Source organism: Pecten maximus, chromosome 12 (assembly GCF_902652985.1).
Source record: "Pecten maximus chromosome 12, xPecMax1.1, whole genome shotgun sequence".
Classification (NCBI taxonomy): Eukaryota; Metazoa; Mollusca; class Bivalvia; order Pectinida; family Pectinidae; genus Pecten; species Pecten maximus.
The window spans coordinates 23,472,314-23,487,844 of record NC_047026.1 but is presented as its reverse complement, the minus strand read 5'-3'; the positions used below and the strand labels follow the sequence as shown (position 1 = coordinate 23,487,844).

At 40.0% G+C, this 15,531-nt stretch overlaps 1 protein-coding gene across 2 annotated transcripts in view; it reads left to right on the top strand.

Moving 5' to 3' along the window:
* Positions 1 to 6,155: 6,155 nt before the first annotated feature.
* Positions 6,156 to 15,531, top strand: part of LOC117339546 (probable ATP-dependent RNA helicase DDX58) — a 38,848-nt gene continuing 29,472 nt past the window's right edge. For both annotated transcript variants that reach the window (XR_004535261.1, XM_033901222.1), the window contains exons 1-4: positions 6,156 to 6,329; positions 7,609 to 7,743; positions 9,327 to 9,680; positions 14,719 to 14,832. Coding sequence is in view for 1 of the 2 variants with exons in the window: in XM_033901222.1 (XP_033757113.1) it covers positions 9,365 to 9,680; positions 14,719 to 14,832 (430 nt within the window). In the remaining variant the exon portion in view is untranslated. The remainder of the gene's footprint in view (positions 6,330 to 7,608; positions 7,744 to 9,326; positions 9,681 to 14,718; positions 14,833 to 15,531) is intronic.

Here is a 15,531-nt window from a genome sequence, read left to right as displayed (position 1 = left end):
AGTAGTAACTGTCATTGTCATTCATAATGACCATAAAAGACATCACAGGCCTGTTAAAATTTCAAAAAAGATCAATTTATTTTATTATTTAATCTTTGAACTATTGTCACTATCAAATTACATCGGCACACTGGGAATAAAACACATCTTCAATAAAATTACAATGCCAGGCACTCTGCTACAAGAAATCTTGTTGAGTGGAGTTTTGGACTATTGAGAGGAAAATAAAGAAAACTACACCGCACGGACATTTGTAACTTTGTATTTGCACAAATTTGTTGTGACATCTGAAGAACACTGTAAGTGCACGAAGAATAAAAGGACAATCCAGCCGCATCGGAGGAAAGTGTTGATGCTGATGCTGCACAGAGTAAACAAATTACATATTCAACAAATCTTCACATTCCACACACATACTCACACCCCTACACTGATCCACACACACCAAATACCGGACGGTTACAGTTACAGAATAGTGTAGAGAAATATCTCACTTTAATAACACAAGAGGCCTGGAAATAACTAGTCAGAAGCGGGGTGATGGTGCTCTCTCCATAGTTTTTGGCTCCACACATGCTTTCCCTGTTGTAGACGGGAGCGATAGTTCCTTCCGTCAATCAGGTAGGAATGTGCCCCGATTCTAAGATGGCATTAATGATGTCACATTAGATGATTGCGGTTCCAATCTCTGCTTTGATAACATGTTTCGCAGCTAATCCAAATGTGCAAGTCTTTGATGCGAGAGTGGAGAAGTAGGGAAACCCATCATAGTGAGGACTCTCTATCTCCGCTGTAGGTTTTGTTCCCAACACTTACTTCCCTGAAACCGCCATCTAGCTTTCCTCTATGGTTTCCCATTTTCCAGGCTATCCAATATTCCGCTCTATCCTCTGTGCTATTCCGTATAAGTCCCTTAGGTTGGATCTTTGGGCTTTTTGTGAGCCAAGAGGGAGGGGGCAAGCGGGTTGCTACACCGGTGTTGTTCTTTTCACTACTTTGAACCTATGATGTCGTTTGTGGCCGCCTGCTTCAGCACATTATTTACATCGTTCACAGCTTTGTCGATAGAGAACTTAGAATCAGGGCTGACTGTGTGACCTTCAGACAGTCTGTTACTAGTGCATCTTGCATGTCCGAACCTACCGTTTTCCACTGACTTTTGCTGCTTGATGTTTTCCCACTGTTGCAGGAGTACCAGCCAACTTTTCCTTACACTCTGACTAGTACATGGTAGTGTTCCGACACATGAGTGGTAATATTATCCTAGGATGGACGAAATATTCCGTGGAAGTCTTTTCCGTTAGGGTGCACGAACGTCTCTCCAGCCTTTTGTACAGTGTACAAAGTCAGTACTAGATATCTTCAGTTTAAGTGGCCTTCCCATTTTCCTCCGTACCCCCCGGCCCCACCCCCCTAAGTTACAGTACGCGTACTTTCTTATATCTCCAGTAGCTTGTTGTCTGGATCCTCCATCTTTGATTGGAGGAATGTGATGGCTAATGATTTTACTCCATACTCCATAGGATTGCAATTCCCCCCGTATCAACAAGGCACTTGTGCAGGAGACATTGCTCTATCTACTGACTTTCCTACTCCTGTCAGTGTGTCGCAAACATCTTCACAGATTTTCTCACTTGAAACAGATCATTGACCGCCAGAGATATTGTCTCAATGTACATACAGTTGTCGGACACAATCAGGAAGAATTTGGTTTCATGATATCCTCGTGTTTTAGGTGTGTTCTGATGGTTATCTCAGATCCTTATCCTATTGGTGGTGATATTGTTGGATGGTAAAATACCTGGCCTCCCCATCAAAACGGATTCTCGGGAGAGACGGTGTTCCTGGGTAGTGGAATTGTTCCCAGCTGAGGTGTACGTAATTTAGTGATGCCTTGTTGCGTGTGGAACAGACTAGCTGGGAGGATTATAGGCCCTGTCTGTTCGACTAGTATCGGATGGGCGCCTTCAGAAGTCTCCAGGAGTCGGATACTCGCTTGGGTGAGTAATGGTGTTTGGCATGTAGCCCCCTGTTGTTGGACGTTGCTAGACTTAGACTTTATAGGGAATTCCTTGTGGATTGGTATATGACGTGTAGGGTGCACGTCAGGTACATTTAGGCCAATGTCCATCTGATAACCGTTCACTCTGCGTAACCCATCACAACCAGAGACAAATAATGCAGTAGGGCGAGTTGTACGCGGGTCAGTGCGCCGTTTATCTTGTTGGACTGTGGACCAGTTTTCGAAGGAGATTGAAATTTCTGTTCCGGATTCTCCATAAAAGGGAGTTCCGTATCCACTTGAGTTATCAAGTCGAGTGGCGGTGTTGGGGTTGATTCCAGCAGATGGACTTATAGTAATCTTTTGGGATTCGTCAAATCGTTTCAGAATTCGGATAGTTTTTTTCGCTTCTTCTATAGCCTATTGTTTGTTGTTTTCTCTCGTGTTTTATGCTTTGTAGTGTAATTACTTTAGCACGTACATTTATATTGCCTCTGAAAAGTCTTCTTCTTCTGACTCGCCTCCGTCAATGATGATGATTATGGGAGTGTGGGGGTGCACAGGGGCGCTAATAAAAAGATTTTTTTTATTGTATGGTTAAAAGGATAAAAGTTTATTGTGACCTAGTGTTTGTTTATGAGGGGTTCAAGGACTGAGTGTGGTATGTGTGCCTTGAAGCCCTCTAGTGAGGTGCATTGTATACTGCTGCTACCGGGAGGAGGTTCCATTGTGTAATTGTGTGAGGAAAGAAGGATAATTTATATGTGTCCTTGGTAACAGATATTTGTTTGTAAGTGTAGGGGTGTGCTTGTATGGTTCTAGAGTATGTTGGGTGAAGGATGTTGCTGTATTCTATGGATACACGTTGGTGTATGATTTTGTAAAATAGAACGAGTCTTGTTTGTAGTCTTCTTGTTTGTAGTGATGGCCAATTTAAGTTGTCTAGCATATCTTGTGGTGTCTGTTTTCGTACGTATCGTGCTGTTCTGCGTTGTATTTTTTGTAACTGGTTTGTTTGACTTGTGTTGTGAGAGTCCCATATGGAGGAGCAGTGCTCTAATTTGGGTCTAACGATGATGTTATGTATTGTTTTGTAAATGATGCTGTCATATGCAAATAGTCTGAGGGTGCTGTGTTTGATGTAGTCTGGTAAATCATTGATATAAATGAGGAAGAGTATGGGGCCCAAACAGGTTCCTTGAGGTACTCCTGATGTTACTGGTATTTTATCCGAGTGTTTCCCTTCAAGTACTACTGTTTGGGTGCGGCGTGTTAAGAAGTCTGTTATCCTTGCGAGTGTGTTCCCTGTAATCCCATAAAATTTGAGTTTGTACTGAAATCTTTTGTGTGGTACTTTGTCAAAGGTTTTTGTTTTGTTTTTGTTTAACGTCCTATTAACAGCCAGTGTCATTTAAGGACGTGCCAGGTTTTGGAGGTGGAGGAAAGCCGGAGTACCCGGAGAAAACCCACCGACCTACGGTCGGTACCTGGCAACTGTCCCACGTAGGTTTCGAACTCGCAACCCAGAGGTGGAGGGCTAGTGTTAAAGTTTCGGGACACCTTAACCACTCCGCCACCACGGCCCCTCTTTGTCAAAGGCTTTGACAAAGTCCATAATGATGATGTCTGTTTGTGTGTTTGTGTAAGCATTTTGTGCAAGGTCATGGATGAATGTAGTAAGTTGTGTTTCACAAGATCTTGAAGGACGAAATACGTGTTGTAAGTTGTATAAAATGTTATTGCTCTCTAAGTGTTTCATTATAGTGCTTATTATGACATGTTCCATGAGTTTACATGTGATGCAGGTAAGTGATATGTGACGGTAGTTTGTGTGGTTGTAATTGTCTCCTTTCTTATAGATGGTGCTGACATGTGCATGTTTCCAGTCGTGTGGTAGCGTGTTTGTGTCAAGTGATGTGTTGAAAACTTTGGTGAGGATAGAAGCTATGGTGTGCCTAAGTTCTTTAAGGATTTTGCCATGGATTTGATCTGGTCCTGACGCTTTGTCGGGATTTATGTTGTGAAGTAATTTGTCTATACCATTGCTAGTGAGTTGTATTTCTGGTATATAGGGTGTGGTGAGGGTCCTTTGTCTGGAATGTTTTCGTCATGTTCTGTGGTGAAGGCAGATTGGAATTGTTCATTTAGTATGTTTGCCTTTGCGGTAATGTCTGTGGTGAGCTGTCCTTCTTTGCGGAGTGCGGGGATGTCAATGTTTTCTTTTCTTATGGTTCGTATGTATGAAAACAGTTTCTTTGTGTTGAATTTGTTATTAGTGTGAGGTTTGCCTGTTTCGTTTATTGGTATGTCTGTGATCATCTTCAATATAGGTGCGGTGTGCGTTGCGTATTTGGCGTTGTAATTCAGCCTTTGTGTTTTTGTGTTTTTGTGTCAGCTGATGGTTTGTTCGACGTGGAGTGAAGGCGTTTTGACAAGTTTATGAGGCGGCGAAGAGGGGGTGTTATCCAAGGGAGTCGATGTTTGTAAGTGAGGAGTTTTTGTGGTATATGTTTGTTGACAGATTCTTGTAATGTAGATTTGAATATATTCCAGTGATTGTTTGTGCTTTGGTCGGTTTGTTCGTCAAGTGTTTTGTTCAGGTCGATGAGGTTTGTTTTTATATTTTCCCAATTGGCTGTGTTGTAGATATAGATGTTTCGTGGTGGTTTTCGTGTTCTTTTCATTCTAACGTCAATTTCCGTGTATACTGAAATATCGAACAGAACATTCTTATGAAAATGCTTGAAAAGTGAGAAAAAAAAACCACCAAAAAACTGTGAAGGGCTGTTGACCAATTATGGCTTTGTCCATTGGGGTGCGATTTATGTCACTGTATGCTCAACTATAAAGCCGAAACAAGGTATCGTCGAATCAGGCATTAGGAAAGAGAGAAGAGATTACGAATAACCGATTCTACCAGGATTTTTTTTTCACGTTCTTCGACCTGTATATGGATTGCTAATAAGTTGTGATTCATTATTATTAGCTATCTATATGTCCATTCATATTACATGTACTATTTTAACCTTTTTTCTGCAGGTAGGGACGTAATTATTAGTAGTTATTGCTCCTGCTTAACGCTCAGCATTTTTGGAGTGGGATTCACCCGTTGTCAGTACAATGTGACTGGGTGTGGTGGTCTGTTTGATTTCTTCGACAGTATGCTTACATTATGGGATAAGCAATACTTTTAAAAATACAGACAGGGGTTATATATCCTTATTGGAGAAGTGTGAGGGGACCAACCAAGTTTCGGTACAGAACAATGGTTTGAATGACTTTATAGGTATCTCCATAATGTAAATTGCGAAGTTGCCTTAATTTATCACACTTAAAATGTTGCATAGATACAATGTGTATACACTTTAAGAGATTAAAATCCCAGAACTTTTAGGCAGCGCAACCCAGTTCCCGTTTAGTGCAACAGTATGTATAGGCCTATCTTATGAACGCATCACAATTTCTACAACACTCTTTTATTATCGCCAGTCACAATACATTTTCAATACTTGATATTAAGGTCAGCCGAAAAAAAAAGTATAAAAAGTGAAAATTCTTAATAAGCTCACTTGCAGTGAAAAATGAATATAACATTATTGTGGGTCTCACCTGTTTAATTGACTCGAACTTTAAAAAAATCAATGAAATTCACCACGCTTCATACTTTGAATCGAGAGAATCGAATAAGTAATGGGGGAATTGAACAAGTAAATATGTATGGATAGGATATGGAATGGTGGAATGGGCATTGGGATGCTTATTAATTAGTTTTGAACCATTTAAAGTGTTAATTAGTAAAGAGAAACGAATAAGTAATGGAATAAGGAATAAGTAATCAACTTCACGGAGGTGTGTGAACTCGTGTAGGCGTGTTCATACAAATGACGTCCGCGTCACGGTTTTTACTTGATTTCTATCCTACGTCACGTGTAGTTAACGAAAATGAAAGTAGAAAATTTAAATGCGATCTTTAATATGCCTGAATACTGAAAACTCTATTATAGAAGTGTCTTAAATATGTTACAGTAATTCACATAAAAATATATCTGTAAGCATGCAACAACGAAACCTTCTCCGTTTTGGCGAAAACGAAAGTAAAACTACGTGCACTTAGCACGAAAATGACGTCATGACTAAGGGTTTTCCAGCTGGACTTGATGAGTAGATGGGTTTTCGTTGAAACTGTCAGAAGTGAAAATAACAAGATGGCGACAGCAGAGATGTCTGTCGACGAGCAAATCGAAGAAAGAGTCAATTTATACAAAGCTCATATTGCAGAATCTGTTATTGCCACCGAGCTGTTGGGGTTATTAGACTTAGGACAAAGGTAACGTTACAACTACGTAGTTGAACCTTTTGATTTCGTCACATATAGTTTTTTTTTTACATCCTCTCATATGATTGTTGACGAATACGTGTTGTTGTTGATATTTCAACGAACACTGAAGATATATATGTAATTATATTCTGTAGTATCACTCAGGATGTATTATTTGCATGTGAAATGATATATTTGTTACACATTTTGTAATACATTGAACATACAATACATGTAAATCAGAGACGTGTATATCACGTCTCTGTGTAAATGTAAATGACAGAACTCGAGCCTAGGAGAGACTCAGCACCGTTATCCTTAACATTACATTGATGTACAATTATATTACAGTTTATATTAGCACGTTTATAAGTAAAAGCTTGACTAATTATAAAGACTAATGTCGGCCTTTGACTTATAAACATGCTAAGCACACAACTAGTTTTGGCCTATAAATTATAATTTGTTTACAGTAGTAATACGTACTAAATACGTACATGTATAACAGGTGACTACATATATGTACTGAAACGTACGGGTTGGTGTAGCTAATTGTACATTGTACAGTGTTAAAGACAGTCTCTGTCACTTTGCTGACTGAGCAGACTTCTATGGATCAAGAGGTAAAGTTCTGGATTATCATGCTGGATACGAGGTCAATTCCACTGTCAGAGCATTTGACAGGATTGTGTTTTCCCTGTTCTTTCAATCATAGATGTATTTTTGACAAAAGGGTTCTGTTTTCATTAAGGATAGATGTGAAAATCAAACCTAAGAACTGATCATTGATGTTGAATTATGCCAGCCCATGTGTTTGAGCTGCAATTCATCCTTCATTTCTTCATATCTCTTGACAATGAGAAAATCAGCATTTCTAGTATATGTAGAAAAAACCATCATGTGATACATTTATATTTCATACTAATTCTTTTAGCTAAAAAACAAGAAATCAGACAAATAAAAATATCCATAAGTATCCTAAAGTGAACGCCCCCATTGATAAGATGTGGCCCTCGATTTAAAGGTTATAGTCAGCAGTTTTAAATGTTTTGATCACCCATGGTAATTTTGTATTGGAAGTGTGGTGTTAAAAACAACAGAGCATACCTACGTCATAATGAAACCGAAATTATACCTCCAAATCGTTAAGTTAGCTTTGACAGACTGGTGGTTTGGGAATTCATCCTTCATTTCTTCATATCTCTTGACAATGAGAAAATCAGCATTTCTAGTATATGTAGAAAAAACCATCATGTGATACATTTATATTTCATACTAATTCTTTTAGCTAAAAAACAAGAAATCAGACAAATAAAACAGCAAACAGGAGATATCAAAGCAACAGAAAAACTTCTTGATGTCATCAAAGAGACCAACACAGTGGGAAAGTGGTCGCAGTTTGTCGACAGCCTAGCTCGAGCAGGTTTGTATATAAAAGATCCTCACATTGACCTCCCTTATATAAATTTAGGGGTGAGATAGAGAGTTCTCTTACCCTGGACAGAGATATCCGCAGTTTTACCGCGGTGAGATTTTCTTATCTCACCCTAGGGAAAAGACAAGCTACATATGCTCTTTGAACATGCTCTTGTTCTCTATAGGGTGACATCACTATGACCTGACCCGGAACATTTGAGTGTTAATATCAGTATTATTCACAAAAGAAATAAAAATATGTATTACTAGAGTTAACTGAGTGTTTGGTGTCCTTTTTGACAAGCTTATGGGAATTATATTTGTATGAAATCAACATTGTAAGGTGTAAAACATCTGCTGCAGCCTTATCACAACAGTCATCCGCCGTCCACATGTTGTTGTTTACATACATTTGGATTTGGTTCACACTACGATTGGAAAACAGGGTAAGAGAAAAATAATCATTCACCCCTTTTTGGGATGAGATAGGGGGATCTCAACCCTCGGGGAGAGATTGTTAAGTTCCCACACACTCAGCAAGCCCTCGTGTTTGGCAGCTTAATTATCTTACCCCAAGGGTTGAGATTCCCCTGTCTCACTTCCATGGGGGTGAATGAATATTTTTCTCTTACCCTGTTTACCCTCTTATGTATCTAATATTGACGTTACATCTATGCAAGGAAATGTTGATGTGACGTGATTGAATTGTCAACGTCGACATCATTGTACTGTTGCTGTGACGTCGTGGTATTGTTGACGTGACAAAATACAATTGTTGAGAACATGAGAAGAGCGTGTGTAGCTTGTCTTTTTCCTAGGGTGAGATAAGAAAATCTTACCCCGGTTAAACTGAGGATATCCCTGTCCAGGGTAAGAGAGATCTCATCCTGATGTTGATGGTTGAGATAGAGAGATCTCATCCTGATGTTGAGGGGTGAGATAGAGAGATCTCATCCTGATGTTGATGGTTGAGATAGAGAGATCTCATCCTGATGTTGATGGTTGAGATAGAGATCTCATCCTGATGTTGAGGGGTGAGATAGAGTGATCTCATCCTGATGTTGAGGGGTGAGATAGAGAGATCTCATCCTGATGTAGAGGGGTGAGATAGAGAGATCTCATCCTGATGTTGAGGGGTGAGATAGAGTGATCTCATCCTGATGGAAAGGGTTGAGAGTAAGAGATCTCATCCTGAGAGGAAGAGGTGAGAGATCTCATCTTGATGTGGAGGGTTGAGATAGAGAGATCTCATCCTGAGAGGGAGGGGTGAGATTTATGAAATCTTTCACTTCCTTGGGAGTAAGACGGGGATCTCAACCCGAGGGGGAAGATTCTTAAGTTGCCAAACATGTGGCTTGCCAAGTGTTTCGCAGCTTAAGAATCTTACACCGAAGGGAGGTAATTGAGTCAAATTGAATAATTTGAATTTGGAAATAATAATACATTCTTGTAGTTTATATTGTTTTGACTGATTTTGATCATTAGTGTAAATAATCTTTTTACCTTAGTATCTAATACAACATGCATGACATGCATGTTACTTACGGTATTCAATGCATTTTTTTATTTCCTTCTTCTGTACTGTTACAGATTATGAGTATTTAGCCAAAGCTTTAAGAAAAGGAGACATGAATATTGCGAGTGCAGACTCAACGTATCACAGCCAGTTAATAGAATTATTTAGTCCAGATATCATAAAAAAGCTTGACCCTGTAAATTTGGTTCAAAGTTTGGTTTGCCACCGTGTCATCAATAAACAGGATAAGGAAGAAATTGAGGCAGAGAAAACCAGTCGTGGAAATATCGCAGCATCGATTGTTCTATTGGATCGAATTCCAAGGAGACACAAGGACTGGTCTAACTTATTTCTGCAGGCATTGCATGAGGCTGAGGAAGGGAAACAAGATGAATTAATCAACTTACTTGATCCCTGCTTCCTTGAAAGTAAGTTATCATACATGTACTTGTATATATATGTAAACTTTATTCATTTGCTGAATTGCTAAACAAGTTATACCAACATATTAATCACACCTATTGGCCTAAATGGAAGCGACCAGGGGTCTTACTGTGGGAGGAAACTGGAGTTCCCGGAGATATGTTGTCATGTCATATCAGTTAATTCATCATTTATACACGTGGGATACCTGTCATGTCTGGAAACGTAAATACATTTTTTAGCTCACCTGCCCGAAGGGCAAGTGAGCTTATGCCGTAGCGCGGCGTCCGTCTTCCGTCTGTCTGGCCGTCCGTCCTTCTGTCCGGCGTCAACTTTTCCATTCAAGCAACTTCTTCTCAATAACCAAAAGGCCCAGAGACCTAATATTGGGCCTGTAGCATGCTGGGGTGAAGGGCTACCAAGTTTGTTCAAATGAATAAAGTTGACCTTCATTCAAGGTCACAGGGGTCAAAAAGGCTAAAATCTGTAATTGACTTCTTCTCAATAACCAAGAGTCCCAGGGAGTTGATATTGGGTCTGTAGCATGCTGGGGTGAAGGGCTACAAAGTTTGTTCAAATAAATGACCTTGACCTTCATTCAAGGTCACATGGGTCAAATAGGCTATAATCTTCAAACGACTTCTTCTCAATAACCAAGAGGCCCATTGACTTGATATTAGGCCTGTAGCATGCTGAGGTGAAGGGCTACAAAGTTTGTTCAAATAAATGACCTTGACCTTCATTCAAGGTCACATGGGTCAAATAGGCTATAATCTTCAAACGACTTCTTCTCAATAACCAAGAGTCCCAGGGACTTGATATTAGGCCTGAAGCATGCTGGGGTGAAGGGCTACAAAGTTTGTTCAAATAAATGACCTTGACCTTCATTCAAGGTCACATGGGTCAAATAGGCTATAATCTTCAAATGACCTCTTCTCAATAACCAAGAGGCCCAGGGACTTGATATTTGGCCTGTAGCATTCTGGGGTAAACGGCTACAAAGTTTGTTCAAATAAATGACCTTGACCTTCATTCAAGGTCTTATGAGTCAAATAGGCTATAATCTTCAAACGACTTCTTCTCAATAACCAAGAGGCCCAGGGACTTGATTTTGGGCCTGTAGCATGCTGGGGTGAAGGGCTACAAAGTTTGTTCAAATAAATGACCTTGACCTTCATTCAAGGTCACATGGGTCAAATAGGCTATAATCTTCAAACGACTTCTTCTCAATAACCAAGAGTCCCAGGGACTTGATATTGGGCCTGAAGCATGCTGGGGTGAAGGGCTACAAAGTTTGTTCAAATAAATGACCTTGACCTTCATTCAAGGTCACATGGGTCAAAGAGGATATAATCTTCAAACAACTTCTTCTCAATAACCAAGAGGCCCAGGGACTTGATATTGAACCTGAAGCATGCTGGGGTTAAGGGCTACAAAGTTTGTTCAAATAAATGACCTTGACCTTCATTCAAGGTCACATGGGTCAAATAGGCTATAATCTTCAAACGACTTCTTCTCAATAACCAAGAGGCCCAGGGTCTTGATATTGGGCCTGTAGCATGCTGGGGTGAAGGGCTATCAATTTTTTTCAAATTAATGACCTTGACCTACATTCAAGGTCACAGTGGTGAAATCGGCTTAAATGTGTAAACAATAATTTTGCGATAGCCAAGAGCCTCCAAGACCTGATATTAGGCCAATAGAATGCTGGAATGAAGGACTAGAAAATTTTTAATATGAATAAAACTAGCTTACAATGATATTTGAATAAAGAGGTAACAACATAGTATCTTTAGAAATGACCTCAATCAACTTCAAAGTTGCTGTAGAGCCAGGTGAGCGATACAGGCCCATTGGGCCTCTTGTTAGCTCACCTGGCCCGAAGGGCCGGTGAGCTTATGCCATGGTGCAGCGTCCGTCGTCCGTCGTCCGGCGTCCGTCGTCCGTCGTCCGTCAACTTTTTCTTTAAATTGCTACTAGTCATAAAGTTATGAATGAATTTGAACCAAATTTGGTCAGGAACATCCTTGGCAGAAGGGGAAAAGAATTTTTATAAATTTTTACTCTGAACCCCCAGGGGCCTGATGGGCGGGGCCAAATAGGGGAAATAGGGTTACTCCTTTAAATATGAATGAATTTGAACCAAATTTGGTCAGTAACATCCTCGGCAGAAGGGGAACAGAGTTTGTATAAATTTTTACTCTGAACCCCCATGGGCCTGAGGGGCGTGGCCAAATAGGGGAAATAGGGTTACTCCTTTAAATCGCTACTAGTCATAAAGTTATGAATGAATTTGAACCAAATTTGGTCAGGAACATCCTTGGCAGAAAGGGAACAGAGTTTGTATAAATTTTTACTCTGAACCCCCAGGGGCCTGAGGGGCGGGGCCAAATAGGGGAAATAGGGTTACTCCTTTAAATCGCTACTAGTCATAAAGTTATGAATTAATTTGAACCAAATTTGGTCAGGAACATCCTTGGCAGAAGATGAACAGAGTTTGTATAAATTTTTACTCTGAACCCCCAGGGACCTGTGGGGCGGGGCCAAATAGGGGAAATAGGGTTACTCCTTTAAATCGCTACTAGTCATAAAGTTATGAATGAATTTGAACCAAATTTGGTCAGGAAGATCCTTGGCAGAAAGGGAACAGAGTTTGTATAAATTTTTACTCTGAACCCCCATGGGCCTGAGGGGCGTGGCCAAATAGGGGAAATAGGGTTACTCCTTTAAATCGCTACTAGTCATAAAGTTATGAATGAATTTGAACCAAATTTGGTCAGGAACATCCTTGGCAGAAAGGGAACAGAGTTTGTATAAATTTTTACTCTGAACCCCCAGGGGCCTGAGGGGCGGGGCCAAATAGGGGAAATAGGGTTACTCCTTTAAATCGCTACTAGTCATAAAGTTATGAATGAATTTGAACCAAATTTGGTCAGGAACATCCTTGGCAGAAGATGAACAGAGTTTGTATAAATTTTTACTCTGAACCCCCAGGGACCTGAGGGGCGGGGCCAAATAGGGGAAATAGGGTTACTCCTTTAAATCGCTACTAGTCATAAAGTTATGAATGAATTTGAACCAAATTTGGTCAGTAACATCCTTGGCAGAAAGGGAACAGAGTTTGTATAAATTTTTACTCTGAACCCCCATGGGCCTGAGGGGCGGGGCCAAATAGGGGAAATAGAGTTACTCTTTTAAATCGCTACTAGTCATGAAGTTATGAATGAATTTGAACCAAATTTGGTCAGGAACATCCTTGGCAGAAGGTGAACAGAGTTTGTATAAATTTTTACTCTGAACCCCCAGGGCCTGAGGGGCGGGGCCAAATAGGGGAAATAGGGTTACTCCTTTAAATCGCTACTTGTCATAAAGTTATGAATGAATTTGAACCAAATTTGGTCAGTAACATCCTTGGCAGAAGGGGAACAGAGTTTGTATAAATTTTTACTCTGAACCCCCAGGGGCCTGAGGGGCGGGGCCAAATAGGGGAAATAGAGTTACTCCTTTAAATCGCTACTAGTCATGAAGTTATGAATGAATTTGAACCAAATTTGGTCAGGAACATCCTTGGCAGAAGGTGAACAGAGTTTGTATAAATTTTTACTCTGAACCCCCAGGGCCTGAGGGGCGGGGCCAAATAGGGGAAATAGGGTTACTCCTTTAAATCGTTACTAGTCATAAAGTTACGAATGAATTTGAACCAAATTTGGTCAGGAACATCCTTGGGGGAAGAGGAACAAAGTTTGTGTAAATCTTTATTCTCAACCCCCAGGGGCCTGAGGGGCGGGGCCAAATAGGGGAAATAGGGTTACTCCTTTAAATCGCGACTAGTCCTAAAGTATTGAATAGGTTTTCACCAAATTTGGTCAGGAACATCCTTGAGGGGAGAGGGAACAGAGTTTATATGAATTTTTACTCTGTACCCCTAGGGGCCTAAGGGGCAGGGCCAAGTAGGGGAAATAGAGATTAGTCTTTTAATTGCTACTAGTCATAAAGTTTTAAATGGATTTTAACCAAATATGGTCAAGAATATTCATTGGAGAAGGGGAACCGAGTTGGTATGATTTTTTACTCTGAATCCCCAGGGGACTGGGGAGTGGGGTCTGATAGGAAAAATAGGGGTTAATCCTTTAAATCGCTATTAATTATTAAGTTACGAATGGATTTGAACCAAATTTGGTCTGGAATATCCTTAGGGGAAGGGGGAAAGAGAGTTTATATAAATATTGACTCTGACCCCCAAGGGGCCTGAAGGGAGGGGCCAAATAGGGGAAATAGAGATTTGAGTTTTAAATGGATTTGAACCCAATTTGGTCAGAAACATCCGTGGTGATGGGGGAACAGATTTTGCATAAATGGTTACTGTGACCCTCAATCCCATAACTATGTATATCATCGCTTGGCATTAAGAGATAAACACAATTCTTATGTAAAAATAGGCCAAAGGGGTTTTCCCCACCCTAAGGGACTTAGTTTCTTTAAACACCATTATGGTGTAAAAATAATCCATATGGTCTTTCAGTGAGTACATTTTTGTATATGTATTGACAAATTGAACATGCACATTATTTTGACATTTGGTCAAATCCAACCAGGTGAGCGATACAGGCCCCATGGGCCTCTTGTTTTTTCATCACACATGAATTTTGCAAATGATTTGATTAATTATCTAGGCCATCTTAGAAATAATTTTTGTAATTTCCCATGACAAAGTCACTTCAGTCTCAGATGATTTTTCCTTTTATACATACAAATATAATGAAAATATTATTACAACTTTCAATTAATCTATAAATTACCTTAGGCATGTACAACTGGATAAGCCTATCCAATGCATTGTACTGTACCCTAATCTTCTGTACATTATCATCATGATGTCATAATGCTGTAAAGTCATAGTTATTGTACGTAATAAGATTCAGTGTTCCGGAAGAGCAGCATTTGAACAGCTGCAAAAATTCTTGGGATATTAATTCTCTAAATAAACTGAGTAAAGTATGTATGCGATCATTAAATGTATGTGACACATATAATCTGTTACAGAATATGAGGCAAAGAAAAACGAGAACCCTACAATGCTGAAATATCAACCTGTCCACTGTAGTCTTGGATCATCTGTCATTTCAGATACAGGTACAATGGAGCACTATGCCTCAGGTATGTCTATATTGTTACTGTAATAAAACTAAAAATTATGTGTCATCAAAGGAAAGGGGAACTAAAGCAGGAGGAATGTATGAGGCAAAGAAAATAAGGTGAGAAAAGGAAGAAAGGATGAAGGCAGGAAGAAAGGATGAAGAAAGAAAGCAAGGATGAGGGATGGAAGTATGGGTGAGGGAAGAAAGGTAGAGAGAGTGAATGAAGGAAGAAATGGAGGGGGCAGGTATGAAAAATTAAAAGGAAGGAGAGGGAGAAAGAGTGAGAGAAGACTGAAGAAAGAGTGAAGGCAGAAAAGTTAAGAAAGGATGAAGGCAGGAAGAAAGGATGAAGAAAGCAAGCAAGGATGAGGGATGGAAGTATGGGTGAGGGAATACAGGTAGAGAGAGTGAATAAAGGAGGAAATGGAGTGGGTAGGTATGAAAAATTAAAAGGGAAGGAGAGGGAGAAAGAGTGAGAGAAGACTGAAGAAAGAGTGAAGGCAGAAAAGTTAAGAAAGGATGAAGGCAGGAAGGAAGGGTGAAGAAAGAAAGCCAAGATGAAGGAAGGAAGGAAGGAAGAATGAGGGAAGAAAGAATAAGGGAAGCAAGAAATGGTGAATGCAGGAAGAAGTGAGGGAACAAAGAACTGGTAAGGGCAGAAAGAATGGGTGAGAGAAAGGTGAAGACAGGAAGAAAAAATAAAAGGCAGGAAGAAAGG